A 19242-nucleotide genomic window follows, 5' to 3' on the forward strand; every position below is an offset into this window, starting at 1 on the left:
AGAAAAGAAATCCCTACCACATCCATCTCTCAAAAGGCCTCTCAAACTCCCCCTCAAATTGTTTGCTGTAATACTAAGGGAATCAATGTCCGTTAAAGAGGTTTTCAACAAGTGGTTTAAACCTGCCGAGGCCTGTTTTTTTTTTTTTTTTGTAAACCACTAGTTGAAAACTGATTCAACACACTTTGATTCCCATTCACAAATACCTTTTCGGGTAAAAAAAGTCAACACTTTTTGGTCAAAAAGTAAAATAATTGCAAAAACTATAATTGTTCAATGATTTCTTTCAACACAACACCCCTCCAGCTATGAAATAGGTAGGCCCTCGGGTAAACAACTCCTTACAAGGAGATTGCTGTGCGTGTTGCGCGTTTTGCTTGATGTGGCACAACTGTTCCAGCCGTTGCTCTCGACCAATAGGAATGAAGAAACTGTCTTATAAGCACAGGTGCAAGCTCGCGCGTCATGCCCATGTTTCAACACTTTTTACTGGTGTTGTATAATCCGTTCAAACACCCCCATGTGGTGCCCTCTCGACCAATCAGAATGGATAAACTGTTTTAGGTATTTATGAATGTACAATAGTGGGACCTCTAACAGTTGCAACAAGACTACCTTGCTCTCAAACCAACCGCCATGCCACGCTCAAGCTTGCGATTAGCTTCTGACACCCAACCATCAGAACACCTTCATCTGCTCACAACCGGACTTTCTCCTTTGTTGCTCCTCGAATGTGGAACAACCCCCCAGTACCCATCATAAATTGTACCTCTTTGCCATTTTTCAAAAAAAATTCTTCAAACGGATTTGTACCAGATGTAGTATGTTGTAGTTTTATTCCATTGGTTTGCTTTTTCAGCACTTTGATCTTGTTGAAAAAGCGTTTTACAAATGCTCTGTTGTGTGTTTCATGTATGTAAGACTACAGGGCTTATAGCTTAAAATGTTTACCAAGCAAGAATTTGTTTCACTAGACCAGAATCTTCATTGAGAAAGAGACGATCTGTCTCATTTGTCTTATGTGTTAGTTTAGTTTTATATTCAACGGAATTGTACAAATACCAGACTCAAAGTCAACATTTGATCATCATTTCTTTCTGTTATAAATATTACACTGACTTTTATGCAATTTAAATTACTGGCCTCGGGTCCAAAGTCAAATTAGAGCCCTGGTTGTGATTATTTCAACTGGAATGTTTAGTTATTGTTATTACTCATCTTCATTCCCATTTGAGACTTACCTCTATCAAGCTTCTGCATGATGTGCTTTGGCAGCTCAGGGGAGATGTAAATGTTTGGCGGATAGACGTACATGGCATGTTCCGTCTTCCCCTGGATTTCTCGTTCTTCAACGACCTCTTTGCAAAGCGTGAGGATGTTACGACGGAAATCAATGACCTCAGGGTCCTTCATGGAGTCAAATTCATTGATGGGCATACCGATGGCAGTACCTGAAAATAAAAATAAATAAATTACTACCTCAAATTATTTGTAAAGCAAAATATGCAGGGAACCAGTCACAAGCAGTTTAAATTAGATGGCATTTTGGATGGTAACCCATTGCCGTTAAGCATCATTTTTCTGTTGAACAGCTTTATGAGACTCAATCCATTTGAATATGCTGGTAAACCTTGCCTAGCTTAGAGACAACCATTGATGTTAAGCAACATTTTCTTGTGCTCACCAAGTTTTTGTGTTGAATTTGTAATGAAACTAAACCATTTGGACATATATTTGTGGTCAACACAAAATAATTTTGCTTAGCTTAGAAAAAACAGGATACCAACCAGAATGCCATGACAAATTTTAGTGTTGTGACTGTAACCCTGGTAGTTCCTACAAATGTAGCTCCCTCTCTTTCTAGTTGACTCATATCGGAATCATGTTGAAATTTGCCCATTCTTGTCTATCCCTCATTAAGTTGGGAAGATCAGTTGGAGGCACCCGATGTCCCTTGCAACTACACTGTACACATAATGTTAATATTTATGTAGCTCAGTTATGAAATTTCTAACCACAAATAAACCAAAATACGGTAGATAAGAAAACACTTTCACTCACCTATTTCATAATTCAGCATTTTCTCTTCCCGGTTTCCTGCTGGTTCCACGACTTTTAACCACGGCTGAAAAAGGCGCAAGTCACACAACCTCCTCCCCTCGTCATAAAACTCCTCCTTCTCCGCATCTTGGGTTATAGTCACGAAAATATAAGATGATGCCTCCCCGAGAAGATGTGATAGAGGTAGTTTCTTTGCCTCTTTCCATAGAAGGGCTTTAATGTTCTCCAAAGTCGCCTCACGAACACATTCCAACGGTACGATTATCCCCGTCGGAAGAAGGCATTCTATGCTGATTTTGGCGGGCATAAAGTGGGAGCCCCACAGTTCTCCTGACGACGGCGGCATTGTAAGATTCAAACGTCAATTCTGTCCCAGCAGAATGGTTTAGTGGATGTTTTTATGTTCCGACAGAGCAGGAGTTATGTTACCTCGTTAGTGGGTGGGATTGGTTATTAAGCCCCCACGGCATACAGTCTGGCTCGTCTAATAGCTTCATTAGCACCTGTAAAAACGTCTACATACGACGCTACAGTCCTTCAACACCAATGCCATTATATGCGAGAGCTTCATGTACTCAGTAGAACAAACCAACCAGAATTACTCCTGCAATTTAAATAAAAGCCTTTTAAAATGTCATTCAATCCTCCTCCTAAAAACAAAACTATCAATCCTCTTTGCAAATTGCAAATAAATTGGGTTACTCAAGAGCATTTGCAGAATCAAATTCCAGTTGGAGCCTTACAAAAACGTTTGAATTACAAGATTCATACACACAGTACCTGTGTGAAACTGTTCTGTTAATGTACAATATCTCAAGGTACACACTCTTTTTATGGGCTGAGGCAAGGGACTGGTTTTAAATGCAAAAGATAGGGGAAATGGGAAGGTGAATGTAGATGTTCAAGAATACAACAAAAGTAATACATTTGAATTTAAAGAATAAAAATAATCACAACAAAATTTACTGGATATATGCTAAAGACAGGGTTCTCCCCAGGATTTGTCAAAACTGTTGGAAATTCTGGACCCAAATTTTCAATGTTTGGCCGAGCAAAATAGGTTTGAAGTGAAAAAGTTGTTCAGAATATTTTCTACTTGGTATTTAACTTAGTTTTTATAATCCCTACTGTGCAATCTGGGCATTCTTTGGATACTTTTGCTTATCAGCTGCAATTTGCATCTTGCAGGGGAAAAACCCTTAAAAGGACAGTGTAAAATGGTCTCTTTTTCACATACTTTTTTTTTTAGTATTCAAAAATACTCCCGTCTGAAATGGACCTCCATAAAGTAACCAACAACAAGCTTTATCCATGTTTTCTAGTTGCCAAAAATGGAAGCATACATTGACGGTATTCTACTTAATGCCCTTAACTGAGCAGTTAGTTTAAAAAAATGTTCACAGTCAGTAACTGTGAAGTTAATTACTAAACATTGTAGGAGGATTTTAAGCTATAATATTTGCATTAAATGTTGTTATTAGAACGAAGCTTACAAGCAATATGGTGGCACACCTGTGTCTCAAAAACTACATTACACAAAAAAATACAGTAAAGGTTCTACTTTTCATCTGTCACATAATTATCAGTTTTTTCAATGGTTTTATTTCTTTTTGTAATAACTGTACATCTTTGAACTTATTCAGCTCATACATTAATTTTAGCAATAACAAATTTCATGAGGCAAATATGATACAACAATTTGAAACTTCCACAGGTCCAATGAAGGCAAGATTTTTTTTTCTTGGAAAAAGTAGGAACATTTTATCGAATACAAAGGCTGACCTAATGTAGTGTTTGCTTTATTAGACTTTTCAGACTTTTTTAATCACAATTTTGTATGTTTTTTCAGAGGAAAACAAAAATTGGAAATCAGACTTAAATAGGAAGAATTATGCCTGCCAATGCCTGCCAAACATGCTCTGGAACGTTTAAGGTCCTGCCACTCTTGATGATACATGGTCTAAGAGCAAGATGATACATGGTCAAACAGATTGGAAAAGGTCAGGTTCTACGTTCAAATATCAATTCCGTTGCAATATTTACCGATAGGCTGGTGGAACGTCTCACTCGCTGTTTTCTTGCACCAAACTTTCCGTCGTCGTTTCAAGAAAAAAAGAAGAATAAAGAAACTGGATGGGGTGCTTCGTCTTTAAGAGCACTTCTCTTTTTTCATCACTTCAGATCGTCATAGTAACCCGAAGCCCTTACTTCACATCTGAGACACCGACCGGCCTTGGCTCTTTATGCAGCTCTCCTTGTCGCCTCCTTTTAAGCTACTTCTGCGTTTCTGTAATTAAAAAAAAAATATAAATTATTTTCCAGTTTTCCCCCAAAAGTCAATTTCATATCCTCTTAAAAGGCCATTTAATACTAGAGAATGCTTATTAGTATAAGCAAATAAATCAAAATAAACTAATAAATGCTTCTTAATGATTGTTCCTTTTTGCTAGGTGACGACTTTTGAGTCTTGATCAATAAGCTCCATCTACCAGGAGCACCAAAATATGCAAAACCAATTCTTTTGAAACCTATGCAATCTGCACCAACACCCGAATACAAGTAGTTATTTGTTTTCTTCTTAGAAAAATCTCTGCGTGCCGCTCATTTCTTAGGTCAGAGTTGCAAATTAAATGTGGCCAGGGAATACTGTCCAGTGCCTTTAATCATTCAAGATGACTTGAAGTCTGCAGGCTAGAGTCCAGTATGTAATTAAAAACTGGAGCCAGTCAACATATGTACAAATCTCTGTCAGCTGGTAATCTTTTAGTGTATGTGTAGATGTTTGCTCTCACTGAGAGCAATCTCTATGGAGGAATCGTTGCTAAGACGCGGGAGAGTCAGATTGCTCCATGGACAACCTAAGAGCCTAAGACCTTAGACAACCCAAGATGAATAGGTTAAAAGTTTACATTCACAATTTTGAACAAAGAGGTACAGCCTACACATTCATTGCATAATGCAAATGCGTTGTAGCTTGATCTGTTATATTTTCAGTGCTTTTTGTTGATTTTTGTAGGAAACCAATCCATCAATCCATCTCTTTTTGTTTGGATGCTTTTGTATTTCTTAAGCGCTTTGTATCGCTTTTGTAAAAAGCGCTATATAAGATCATTATTATTATCGTGATCACACTGATTAAGTTCACACTGATTTAGCTCACCCTGAGGAGCTTAACAAAAACAATGACACAGACAATAAACTCTAGATGAAGTACATGTACGATGAATGTCATTTAAACAAATTAAATAACAAAATGGTTCTGAAGTTTTCACTTTAAAAATATTTGCATTTTGGCCTTCATGTTTGGGCATTAGTTAGCTTCAAAATACATAGGGCCTACCTAGAGCAGTATATTTAGAGAGTTGCAAAAACTTAAGATTGGAAGCAATTTTATGATCCCAAAAAATGGATGGGTGGACACAGGGTACCAGACTAGACTGCGCATTGAGTTGTGCTGCATCTGTATTAAAAATTACATCCAGCAACCACGCTTCAGAAGAAAACTTGTCCTTCTATGTTCTAACTCTCTCAATACACAGCTCTGGTAGTACAAGCACATCTTTCTTATGGAGTATGAAGGCAATCTCTATTCTTCGCACTCCTAAAACTCTCTAAGGAATGCAAAAAGAACAGCACTTCGAGAAATTTTAAGTGAATTTAAAACACAACTCAAAACAAAATTAAGAACAGAACGGTGTTAAAAACAGAACTTAATTTGATCATGTAAAAAAACAAAAACAAAAACCCCCATATTCCATTCCTACAATCTGGTGAAAAACGTTTATCATCAGAGGTACATTATATGTGTTAGGTGAGTTTACTGGCCCAACCATGCCAACACTAAAACTACTCGCCTCAGGCTTGTGGTCCTGACCGCCCAGGTATTTTACCTTAAAACAGGGGAAAAACCTATTTAATCGTCTGCTTGTCAGTGTTGTATCCACGGTGGGCGGTGGTGGGCGGTGCCAGGTGTGTGCCTGCCCAGAACTAACAAATATCGCCCTGCACTCAGAACAAAATACACTAAGCTGCCCAGCACAGACTGCTTTTCAGCAATGATGGCCACATATCTAAACTTGAATAATTTTGCTGAACCACTTCCCCTTGGTGGATTTAGAGCCCACCACTAAAATTGGTCTAGCTAGTGCAACACTGCTACTTTCTGAAAGCAATACATTATTGTCAGTACAAATATGAGCTTCCTAACATTGCTATGGGGAAGCTAAGCCTCTGCCGCTTCTATTTTCCAGGAGACCAATCTGAATCTAGAATTTATCGTAAGAGTCTTCAGAATGGAAATTGAGGCCAAGAGCAATTGACTGCTCCAATAACGACCGGATATTTATCGGAAAGGTTAATATTTCACGTAGGCTGATAGTTTGGGGGACATTCCGAGGGACTTATGTCTCAGCTCTTTTATTACCGGCTACACCTCCAGGTAATTCTGAGAATTGAGTGAACAAACAGCTCCAGAATTACTTTATAATGTTTGGTTTGAACAGAGATTTTATAACAAATGGGGAATTCCACGTTATGTTCCTTCCTCCCAGGAATAAATAACTATGATGCAGAAAGTACATTATAGCCTCCACAATTAAAGTTACACTTTAAAATAAAATCAATTTCCAATTCTCTAGTTATCAATAAACACACCAAGAGACAACCATGTTAAGATTTCATTTGACTTATCAAGTTTGGTGTGAAAGCAAAAAAAAGGTTCAAAAAGAATTTGTTTTCGCATATCAGAAGAAAGCCTCTTCCTCAAGAATACACAAATTTCCTGAAAAATTTCAGAGAAAATTTATTTAACTTTTTGAATTATTAGAGTTGACAAATGAAAAACTGTTTCCTGGGATAACCTTATAGCTTTATAGAATGCCAAGTGCTGTTTTCCCCTTGAAAATCAATCTTGATTTTCAACTCAACATCTTTGGTCTCAAAAGAATGATATTAAGTGCCGAGTTTGAATCTCAGAAATATCCTTAAATCCTGCTGAGTATCACCCATAAAAAACCTTTCGGTGTCATTTTGATTCTAGTCTCTTCTAATTTTGATTGAGGTCTTGTAAATAAGATCCTGGTCCATTAAAGATTCTGAGCTTGTTGATTTTCCCACAAAATTTGAGCCCTGTCACGTCATGTGTGAAATGAACAATGGTGGGGGTTAAAGTTGTCTCTTTTCTCCATGGTGTAGTTGTAAAACATTGTGGGGTCTTGAAGACACTGGACACTATTGGTAATTGTCAAAGACAAGTCTTCTCACTTGGTGTATCTCAACATATGCATAAATTAACAAACTGTGGAAATTTGAGCTCAATCTGTCGTCAAAGTTGCGAGATAGTAATGAAAGAAACAACACCCTTGTCAGGCAAAGTTGTGTGCGTTCAGATGCTTTATTTCGAGACCTCAAATTCTAAATCCGAGGCCACGAAATCAAAATCGTGGAACATTATTCTTTCTCGAAAACTACATCACTTCAGCGGTAGCCGTTTCTCACAATGTTTTATACCATCAACCTCTCCCCATTACTCGTTACCAAGTAAGGTTTGTGCTAATAAATATTTCGAGTAATTACCAATAGTGTCCACTGCCTTTAACATTTTGATGAACAGCCATAGCCGAACAGCGAAGGTTCCCCCTAAATCTAGCTGTGTAGGACTTTGAGGGCACACGCACATATAGTTCTTGCTGCAATCGTTCAATGCATTGATCTAGTGTATCAAGTTTTTTCCTACAACAATCTTGGATTCGCCCACCAACCTAGTACATCAAACAGAGCCCATGAAAGAAACTGTGTCAACTTCGTTTCTAAACCACACAAGCAATGTGTACCTACAGTGATTGAATTGTCCAAAGTCAGCAGGGTCCTCCTCATACATTTTAAAGGCACTGGACAAGTTTGGTAATTGTCAAAGACCAGTATTCTTAATTGGTGTTTCCCAACATGCATACAATACAAACCTGTGAAAATTGGGGCTCAATTGGTCATCGAATTTGAAAGAGAATAATGAAAGTAAAAACACCCTTGTTGCATTTAACTTTGTGTGCTTTCAGTATGCATAATAAAAGGCTTCAGCTGAAATATTTTATTATTTGAGTGAGAAATTACCTCTTTCTCAAAAACTACGTAACTTCAGAGGGAGCCGTTTCTCACAATGTTTTATACTACAAACAGCTCTCCACTGCTTGTGACCAAGTAAGTTTTTATGCTAACAATTACTTTGAGTAATAACCAGTAGTGTGCAGTGCCTTTAAGGAACAGTGGGCGACAAGGGAAAGTGTTTTACATCCAAAGAGTGTACTGATTTGAGGTGACCTACATGTACACCTTTACAAGATATTCTACAAAAAGGTGCAGAGTAAATTTATCACTGGAAGCTTGTTTTAAAGCCATCTAGGACCCTTTCGGTACAGAAAAAAAAAAAAATCACAGATTTACAAATAATTTAAAGGGTTTACAGAAGGTAATGGTGAAAGACTTCTCTTGAAATATTGTTCCATGAAATGCTTTACTTTTTGCCAAAACATTAAAACAATATCAATTCTCGAACGCGAGAATTACGGATTTATTTTAAACACATGTCATGACACTGCGAAACGTGCGGAAACCAAGGGTGGGTTTTCCCATTATTTTCTCCCGACTCCGATGACCGATTGAGTCTAAATTTTCACAGGTTTGATATTTTATGTGATACACGAAGTGTGGGACTTGGACAATACTGTTTACCGAAAGTGTCAAATGGCTTTAATTGGTTGAGCACTCTGTTGATCCATTTGCCTAGAAGAGAAAACCTCACCTTTTTATTATCTGTTTTTGTTTTAATAAAACAAAACATGCACACATGATCCTCCATAAAGACCTGAATTTGTTTTTCAAAACTTTATTTTTTTCCCAAAAAATTTAAGTTTGGATTTCATAGAAGCTTATTGATATGATACCATACATGTAAAAAACGGTTCTGGGAATGATTTATCTTGATGATTTTTGTGAATTTGCTTGGAAACACAGCCTATCCCCTACCCTACCCACATAATTGTTAAAATCCTTTCACTGTCACTAGTCAGCCGCAACTCCAAGGAAGTATCAACCTGCAATGTTGCGTATCGACCTAAATGCTACCTAGTGCATCATGGGGAGGTCTCTGAGATTACGGCCATCCAAATTGGCAGCTACAGCTACGACTACATCTGTTGCTAAGGGTATTGCTAAGGACATCCTATACCTCAATGCATGATGACACGGAAATCTAGCCGTAGCCGTAGCTGCTAATTCAGACACAGCCTTGTTAGGTTATCATAAACAATGAAAATATTTCTGAAGACTTCAAGAAAAAAAACCTAACAAACAGTGACCTACAGGAGCAGAGGATGGAAGGATTGAGACCGCATGCTACTAGCTGGTTGCCTCTAAGTCTAGAGTCTGTGTTCAAGAGTTTTAATGTACTCCTTATCAGGGATGTTCATTGCTAGGCTGTCTGATTCTTTGTGGAAATACATACTTGTCACTTTACCGAGTGTGATTAATGGTAATAGATTAAAAAAGCAGCTCATCAGATGCGAATTGCTTCGGAGGTACCACAGACACAACGCGGAGCCATTCTGAGTTATTCCTTATGTCAGGGTAAATTGCCTGTGCCTACATTAACTGAAAGATGAGAAGGCCTGCCTGGCTAATTTTAAAGGCTGCTTCGCAATTTTTTAATTTTTTAATTTACCTCGACTTCGTCTCTGTAAAATTATCAAGAACCAGGCCTCGTTGGGATTAAACCACTAGCTGAAAACCTCTTCACCACACATTGATTCCCTAATTTAAACTGCTAAAATTTGTAAAAGCTTTCGCAAAGTGCTAAAAAGAAAGAAGATAAAACTGGTGAAGACAACTAATTCAGAACAGAAGGTGTTTTTCAAACCAGCATAACCAGGGATTAGGGATCATTAATTTATTAACTTCTGCACTGACAGGATTATTTTCTCAGAATTGCTGGAGTCATTTTTCTTTGAGAGCAGGCCTGACACTTAATGGAGGCAACAAACGCGATAACCTCCATGCCCATGGTCATTGCCTTGATGCCCTTGAAATGCTCTGGTAGAAAGTTACAATTTCCTCATACATGTAGGGTGCCCTTTACCAAGGAGAAAATGCCTTGGTGCCCTTCCTCTCTCAATAATGAAACATACAGGCCTGTGAGAGTACTGCTGACAAAGACACTTTACTTTACAAAGCCAAGAGACCAAAGATATTGTTTGAAGCACCAAGATAGTGGGTGCGTTCGTTTAGCTCCCCCGGGTCGACCCCGGTGTGGGGCGTTTTTCTTTTCAAGGACGAACGTGGGTTATTATCTGCACACGTTCGTCCTGGAAAAAAAAACCGCCACACACCGGGGTCGACCCGGGGGAGCTAAACGAACGCACCCATTGATTGCTGTTTTGAGAAAATACTGTTTACTGGTACTCAAATACAGTGAATCGCAAAACCTTGGCTGTGATAAGATATTCTTGCACTGACCAGATTATTCAGTGAGCTTGCCTTTCTCAATAATTTTACTCAGTACATTGTATTAATAGAATACACTAACTGTGTGTATACTTTTCAAGGACGCTTTGTGTACTAGGAATAGCATACCATTATAAAGTGTTATTACAATTTAAAAGTCCATTAACATTTTAATAGGGAGGTTGCCATACCAACCAAGAGCAGCTGCATTAATCTCGCAGACTTGGCTACTAACCTTGTAATGTTCTTTGAACTGTTATTTTTTTTATTATCAATTTGATACAAAATTTAGTATTATCTGTTTTAAGACAAAGGGGCCAGAATTGTTATATCTGAATATTTGGCATAAATAACTAATTAATTAACTGTTGCAGCAAAGATTATGAGTGAAATTAATGTGAATGTATTGTAGTACCTTCTGACCCACTCAACATGGCTGCCTGTGAATGGTAAAAATGGAAATGAAAGATTGAAGACAAACTGTGGAGGAGTTTCTGAAACGATATGCAATATGGATGACCTCAGTCTTTTTTCTTTCAATTTGTTTGCAACAGACCATGGACGATATGACGATAACATTGCCACGATACGATATTGAAAACAATATAGTCAATCTATGTTGGTTTTGAAACTATCGAAATATCTTGACAGAGACGATATTTTTTTATCAAAGACAATACAATCCAGGATACATGTACGTTATTTTAAAACCGCCTTCGCACATTTTGCCAAGAATTTCTTACAATCTCACAGGTATATCAGATTTGTTTGGGGTGATGCTGTTAAACTCACAAGTTTCTTCCGACTACTCAACTTACATTGGTCTTCACATCTAGCCATGGTGGTTTCTCTTTAGGCAACGCCGAAGCAGCTTGAACGTTCTTGAAACGTTTATGTGCTGTGTGAATATTTATGACGTAGGCCTAAAATGTTTCTTACAGAGCTGCCATCACATAGCGGTATCCATCACCTCAATCCGACGAATATACTAATACTTTACTATTAGGGGATGAATGAGTGTTGTCGTAGCAACGCGTGGGTGCGAAGCTGTAGGTGAAATTCCCTTGGCCAGAAATGTTGGACGCGTTGAAGATACAGGTCCAACTAGTTGCCATCAAGTCGCTGTCAACTCGCTTAATGCCAACAACTCACCATCAACACATCCAATAGTACATTTAAAATCCACAAAAGAGGCATAAATGTATAAAGTATTAGGTTACATTTTGGTAAATAAAATTGATTTTGTTTTTTCTTGTGGAAAAATTTTCTCTAAGCAGCAAAGCCGTCGGACGCCATCTTGCTTTTTCACAAAGCTTGTACATCATGAATAAAAATAGCGGCACCAGATTTTTAGAGTATCACAACATCCAATCTATTGAGGTACAAGTACGAATTAATTGAATCAGAACTAGTGATGTAAACCACAAAAATGTAACGTGTTCTGTTTCATGGAATATGGATGTGATTTTTTGTTACAACAGTCAACTTTTGTTTGTCTTCCTCCTTGCGGTAAAACTGTTTTCAGCGAGTAATTGAGCCATTGCTGTCCCTTTCTATTGGGTACTTTTAATGTTAAAAAATCTTCACGATATATCGACGATATTTACCCAACGATATATTATCGCCAGTCAAAATTTTCGATATCGTCCAGGGTAAACCATGCTCTTATCTTGTTAAGGCAGTGTTCTAGCTGTGGGATGGTAGTCAGGCGATCTTGCTCATTAGTGATGATATAGACCGGCGTCGGCATACAACATTCTATTGATATCATGGCCCTTAATGATGTCTTTGCGGGAGGATGTGTAAAGAGTGAAACACAACGGTCCTAAAACTGATCCCTGGGGGAAACCACAGAATAGCACTTGAGGGTTCGCCAGTTCACCGTTGATGACGACATTCTGGGTGTGATTTTTTTAAAGGATTCAAGCCAACTGATTGCGTGACCGGATACGTGGTATCTGTTTTTTAAGATGCTGTAAAGCATGATTTCATGGTCTATCGTGTCGAAGGCAGATGAGTAATCGAGGTGGACAAGAATAGCTTCTTGCCCCTTATATCAGCTGCCAGGAGTTTTGAACATGTAGAAGGGCAGTCTCAACACTATGATGTTTTCTGTAAGCGGACTGCAAGTGTCACATGTAGATTGTTGTCAGAGAGGTAATTTAGAACGTGGGAAGCGGCTGCACGTTCTATTGTCTTTGAAAGAACCGAAAGATTGGCAATGTGATTGCCTGTAATTTATGAGATGTTTTGTATACCTGTAGTGTGTCTTTTAAGGTAGGGTCAAAGCTAGCCCTATATTTAGGACTCTTTCTCTGTACACAGATACAGAGTCCTAACTATTAAGGCTTGTTTCTGGGGCGGAAACATTTCAAAGCTTCACAATTCAAATCTTCCCTGCAACAAGCCACTAATTTCAACAGATTCACATTCCATGGGTTTTGGTTGTCATATTCCTCACAAATCCGTAAATAATGGAGCTTCCACGTTAAAAAATTTCCGTTTTGATCGTTTTCGCACAGTGTTGTCTGCTGCCGTGCGTACGCATAGACATTCGCGTGCAAGACGTACGGTGAATTCTTGGTATATTGACTGCACACACACAGCGTTAACACGCAAACGCAACACAAGATTTACGCGTATTGCGTCTCGAGTACACGGCAGACTGTGAGAGTAGGAACAAAAATGGGAATTTCTTAACGTTGGGAGCTGCATTATGTCATGAAAATGACGGATTTGTGAAGAATACATGACGACCAAAACCCACCGCAGAATAATATATGCTGCCATGGAATGTGAATCTGTTGAAACTAGTGGTTTCTTCCAGGTAAGATTTGAGTTATGAGGCTTTGAAAAATTTTCGCCCCAGAAATGGACCCTGGTATCCAGGACGTCACTGGACAGTATAATACGAAAGTGTAAGGCCGCCAGGGCTAGGTCAAAGCTAATGCTGATGTAGGCCAAATTATCAATAAAGGTCTCTATACAATTGAACGTGTCACCTGTAAAATGCCTGGTCTTTGTGCTTGCCAGGGGAGTTTAAGGAACTTACTTGAACTTACTTGAATCCACCGACGCCATCACACAACTGGGGAGGAGACGGTGGTTCTGGTTACTAAGGCAGACAGCTTAGATAAGCTTATGTAGAGCCCCCCGACGTTCTTTAGGAATTTATCCACATGTCCCTTGAAAATGTTCACACTTGAAGCTTCAATTGCTTTTCGAGGGAGAATGTTCCAGTAGTTGACCACTCTCTGGGTAAACCAGAACTTCCTGAGGTTGAGGTTGGATCTTGATTTGTACAGTTTAAGTTGGTGACCCCTGTGCTGCACGGTTGACAAATCAAAGAAATGTTCAGGGTTCAAGCCCTCAAGGCCCCTAAGTATCTTAAAGGTCTCGATAAGATCTCCTCGCAGCCTCTTGCACTCCAGGGTGGTCAATTTCACTTCCCTGAGTCTGTGAACGTAGTCTAGGTGAGATAGACCTCCAATCATTCGCAATGCTCTCTTTTGCACTCTTTCTATTAGGTCAATATCCCTTTGAAGATGAGGCCTCCACACCTGAACACAGTAATCTAGGTGTGGTCTAACCAGTTCTTTGTACAGTCTGATGATTGTTGTTTTGTCTTTGTTCATAATGGTTCTGTTGATTAGCCCTAGGGCTCTGAATGCGCTTTTGACTGCCTTCGCACAGTGGGTACTTGCATTTAGTGACTGATGGATGATTACCCCAAGATCTCTTTCTTCACTTACTGTCTGAATTATACTGTCACCAATGGAGTAGCTGTGCTTGATGTTACTATGCCCGAAGTGGAGGCACTTGCATTTGTCAATATTAAATAACATTTGCCAGAGAGAATGCTCTGAATGCTCCAAGGCTCTGAATAACCCACTTGAGCTGCATAACCCGCAAATCTGCTGGATCAGCTGCCAATTCCGCAGGGCGCAAACTGCAGATTACGCATGTTTGTCCCAATTCAAAAAAAATTGCTGTTAGTTTCTCTGGTATTTTTAATAAATTGCTGACCTGGAATAAGGCGCACTGCTGAGTAGTGACGTCCTGGTTCTGTCATGCAGTCAAGTGTCTGCAGCTGTGTGTGACTGATACGAAGTGACAAAGGTCACAAAGCGCTGTCTGTCATGTCTGCGTGCATGTGCAACAGCTGACATCATGGATGCCAGTCGGTACAAATTCTGATCCGATCCGAAAAAAAAACCTACGCATAAAATTGTTGGTTTAGCGAACTATTAAAAAAAATGTTTAACACCCTAAAGCTACATGGGCATAGGGCCAAAGGCGAAGGGAGTCCAGCATTTTGTATATATTTGCACTGATTGGGCTAGTAAAAACAAAGATGTGCCATCGATAAAAGGAAACCCCTTTATGCTTTAAATTATTTTTTTAATTTAAAAAAAAAAGTGCTAAGAGGCTGCAGTGCCAGTGTTGTGATAAAGTAAAGTTATTACAAAAAATAACATCACACACACTCTGTCTGAGGGAGGATGAAAGCACGGATGCTGGCGTTCTGAACTCTCACAGGCTTTAGCGTTGGCCGGAGAAATGTTAACAAACGCGACACAATCAAGTCACACCATGGTCACCTCAGTATCACACTCAAACGTCCGAGTGGAGTAGTGTCAACCGTGTCAACTCACCCTCGAATTACACTCAACAGTAAAACACCAACACAGTAAAACCTACTGCCTTTAAATACACCAGAACTATCCTATTCATGATAAAAGACAAGAAATACTTACATTCCCCCAAATGATCTCGAATTCAGACGCAAAACCTCAGTCGCAAAGACAGAAAACGTGTGCTTCTTTCCAGCTCAACTTGTACTGAGTTGCACACACAGTGTGGGAACTTGTTTACCAGACCACAATGCACAGCGCGTGTAATGATTGTGTGTGAACTACAAGCGTTAAAATGTACGACCAATATACCTTTTTACATGTACTTCGTGGGCACAACCATTTAAAAATTATGTTTGTTAATTATGTTCACGAGAAAGTGGTTTCTGACCAGAGCTGTAATGCAACATTATATGGTCGGTTTGAGAATTTGTTTTGGTTTTCCACTTATAGGACTGATATGTTGAACATGGGTTCAACTTCATTGAGCTGAATTGACTGCACAAAAAAACTGCTTTAAGCCCCAAAGGGTAATTTATAGTATGCGTGTTTGAGACTGTTTTTTTCCCAAGTCTTCTTCAAGCAGTTTTGACAGTTGGATCCTTGTAGAAAAATGGTAAAAGCTATGCGAAAAAAATGATATGAAAACTTTTAATGAGACAAGCAAGAACAGTTCTTTAGGATTAACCGTAACAGTAACAAAACATTTTCCTTTCAGTTTTATTTTTAGGATTTTAGCACAGCAGAGGCCAACTTAGAAATGATGCAAACAAATTAGATTTTTGATCAACCCTATCTTGTCAGCAGCAAATTTCATCATCCTTTTTATTAGTTTCACTGGCCCGGAGGGAAATATACCTCTGTATCAACTGTCACTAAACAGCTAACTCATCTATTAATCAAAGCACGTACCGGTAGGCCTACTCATCTCTTATTGGTATCAAATTATGGACGGGTTCAGAAAAGAAATTAAGGTTAAAAAATCTAGCTGGAGGGCGAATGCTAATTAATTTGGTAACAATGTACAAAGGGATAAGTCTTAATAAAATTGTGAGTAATCTTTCTGCAGGTTTGGATACTTTTTGTACAAAAACACAAACGTCCACAGGTTTTGTATGATGGTAAAAAGCTTCCCTTAAAATATTACTAGCGGAGGTGAGAAATAAGTCAAACAATTTCAAAAATTGAGACAATAATTATTTCAGCACGGGGGTAAAGGGTACAACAGATTTATGCACTCTCCTGAAAACGTTGCTGCGTGATTTTGTTTCTTTTTTTCCCCCTCAAAAACTTGAGAACTTATGAACCTGTAACTTCTACAGGTATATTATATTATTACATGTACATACAATATCTCTACGGTAAGGATTCATTTCAGGGCAAAGTGATCTACAACTTGGTTTTTAAAAACAACGTAAACTGTTTAATGGCCAAGTGATCAACAAAAGGTTTCAAAAAAAGTACACTGTTTTCTGGAAAAGTCAATTTATTTCTATCCTTTAGTTTTTGATCCGAGCTGTGAATAAAGGCATAGAAGGGAAAAAACGCAAGTGGGGAAATGTTCTTGTCTAAACAGAAGAAAGAAAAAAATCCACTTTGACACGACCACAACAGTGAGTGAAGAAGCTTTGTTGCAGCTGTATCCCATAGCGAACAAAGTAAGTAGCGGTAGTAACCTAAGAATATTTCAATAAACGAATTTAGCTTTAGTGAAAACAAACTTTTGTTTGCGATTAAAAGCGGGCAGGGAATGCTTTTGGTAAAAATAAACAAAATAAAAATGATGTCTCTCCCTTTGCTAACCACAGCCCAAATGACAAAAGTCTGGTTAGGCCTGCCAATGTCTTCTCCACACTTCAGTCGAGTAAATTTAAGACAGATACTTTTTCATCATACACAGAAATATATTTTATTTATATTATGAACATTTGTGTGTGAATATTTACAGTCTCAAAACATTTTATAAGTTCTCATTATGAATTCTAAAAAAAACCCACATGTTTAAAGGCGCTATCTCATCGTCTATTAACTGTATATAACAGGTCATGGTTACATGCTGGGCACAATTTCATACAGATGCTTAAAGGTAGTGGACACTATTGGTAATTACTCAAAATAATTATTATCATAAAACCTTTTTTGATCACGAGTACTGGGGCGAGGTTGATAGTATAAAACATTGTGAGAAACAGCTCCCTCTGAAGTGACGTAGTTTTCGAGAAAAAGTAATTTTCCACGAATTTGATTTCGAGACCTCAGATTTAGAATTTGAGGTCTCGAAATCAAGCATATGAAAGCACACAACTTTGTGTGACCAAGGTGCAACAAGGGTGTTTTATTTAGTCTTTCATTAATATCTCGCAACTTCGATGACCGATTGAGCTCAAATTTTCACAGGTTTGTTATATTATGCAAATGCTGAGATACACTAGAGAAGACTGGTCTTTGACAATCACCATTAGTGTCCATTGTCTTTAAGCAGACAGCAGCACTTCAAGAGAATACTGCTCAGCAAAATATATGCAGGAAACCAGCCGCAAAATTTCATGATAGTATTTTGGCTGGTAACCTTTTTCTGGTAAGAACCAATAAAGATTTGTGCTTAAAGGCACTGAAAACATTTGATAATTGTCAAAGACATCAGGGAGATTTTCAAAAATGTTTCATCCGAACATGGAAACATTGGTTTACTTTTAGGGAATGTTCTGTGGAATCAGGGAAACTTGGCAGCTCTGCAACTGTGAACAAGCTAACATCGGGCAATTTAATAACAATTTTGCTGATTTTTTCCAAGGGACAAACAATTAGAGGTCAAACTTAAGTAGGAAGAATATCATGCCTGAGTAATAAAAGGCTTTAAGATTCAGTTTTGCAAATTGAGTTTTGTGATGCACTCATTTTCACAAGAGCTCCTTATGAAAATGGGGAAAAGGTGCATTACAAAACTCAATTTGACATAAGAGCCCATCTTTAAGTTAGTCAAGTAAATTAAACAATATGAAAGACTATGTTAGCAATTAGGATAGCACAATGAACCTGGATGGAAGTTGTTTTTGTGATATTTAAAAAATTACCCTATGAATCATTCAACCCAGATAATATAGAATAACAAATTTAAACAATTTTCTACTAAGCAAATACAGGCAGAAGTTATGTCAGTGCTAAACAAATTGTTTGCATAGAAGCTTGGTGATAAAAGGCCAAGAAATTACATTAAAAAAACACATCCTAGTTCTTTTTTCAAATTTCACCCAGAAAAAAATCAATTTATTGACCGCTTATAACCAACGTCACACACAGTATGTCCACCATGCTTGTCAGTTTGGGAGTCAACACAAAAGTTCACGTAAATGCTGCGTTGCATACACACTTTACTGTCTAACACACAAGGACATTGACTCTCAAAATAGCACAACCAAGTTTATTGTGAAGATGACATCAGGTGAATTGGGTCAATGTGCCAAATTTGAAACTCTGTTTGCTTAAAGGTACTGGACACATTTGGTAATTGACCACTTGGTGTATCCCAACATATGCATGAAGTTAAACATCTGTGAAAATTTGGACTTAATTGGTTATCGAAGTTGCAAGAGAATAATGAAAGAAAAAACACCCTTGTTGCACAAGTTTGTGTGCTTTCAGATGCCTAGTAAAAAGGCTTCAGGCCTGAAGTCTTTTAATAATTGAGTGAAAAGTTACATCTTTCTCAAAACTTACAATACCTGAGAACGATTCTACAATGTTTTGTAGTATTCATAATATTAACAGCTCTTCATTGGTCGTTACCAAGTATGTTTTTATGCTAACAATTATTTTGAGCCAATATCGTGGATCATTAATGTGATGGTTGCCGTTGGAGTTGCTTTCAAATGATCTTCTCAACAAGAGAGTGTCATTTATCTTGAAGAATTGTTTCCTAAAAAAATAAGGCATCCAGTCTGCCAAGCCCTTGTGGAACAGGGATTGTGCATCTCAAATTAAATCACGCTGTTTTGGTGTAAGATTTCCGTGGATATTGCCTCAAATCCCTAGTTACACCCGGACCTAACATACT

At 38.2% G+C, this 19242-nt stretch overlaps 1 protein-coding gene across 1 annotated transcript in view; it reads right to left on the reverse strand.

Annotated features, from left to right (window-relative positions):
- LOC117302252 (phosphatidylinositol 4,5-bisphosphate 3-kinase catalytic subunit alpha isoform-like) overlaps nt 1-15416 on the reverse strand; it is a 63570-nt gene extending 48154 nt beyond the window's left edge. The window contains exons 1-4 of the mRNA XM_033786105.1: nt 15312-15416; nt 4105-4348; nt 2062-2665; nt 1242-1451 (exon numbers count right to left, since the gene is read on the reverse strand). Of these exons, the coding sequence (XP_033641996.1) occupies nt 1242-1451; nt 2062-2407 (556 nt within the window). The 5' untranslated portion in view covers nt 2408-2665; nt 4105-4348; nt 15312-15416. The remainder of the gene's footprint in view (nt 1-1241; nt 1452-2061; nt 2666-4104; nt 4349-15311) is intronic.
- Nucleotides 15417-19242: the final 3826 nt, after the last annotated feature.

This window comes from Asterias rubens, chromosome 18 (assembly GCF_902459465.1).
Source record: "Asterias rubens chromosome 18, eAstRub1.3, whole genome shotgun sequence".
In the NCBI taxonomy this organism is placed as follows: Eukaryota; Metazoa; Echinodermata; class Asteroidea; order Forcipulatida; family Asteriidae; genus Asterias; species Asterias rubens.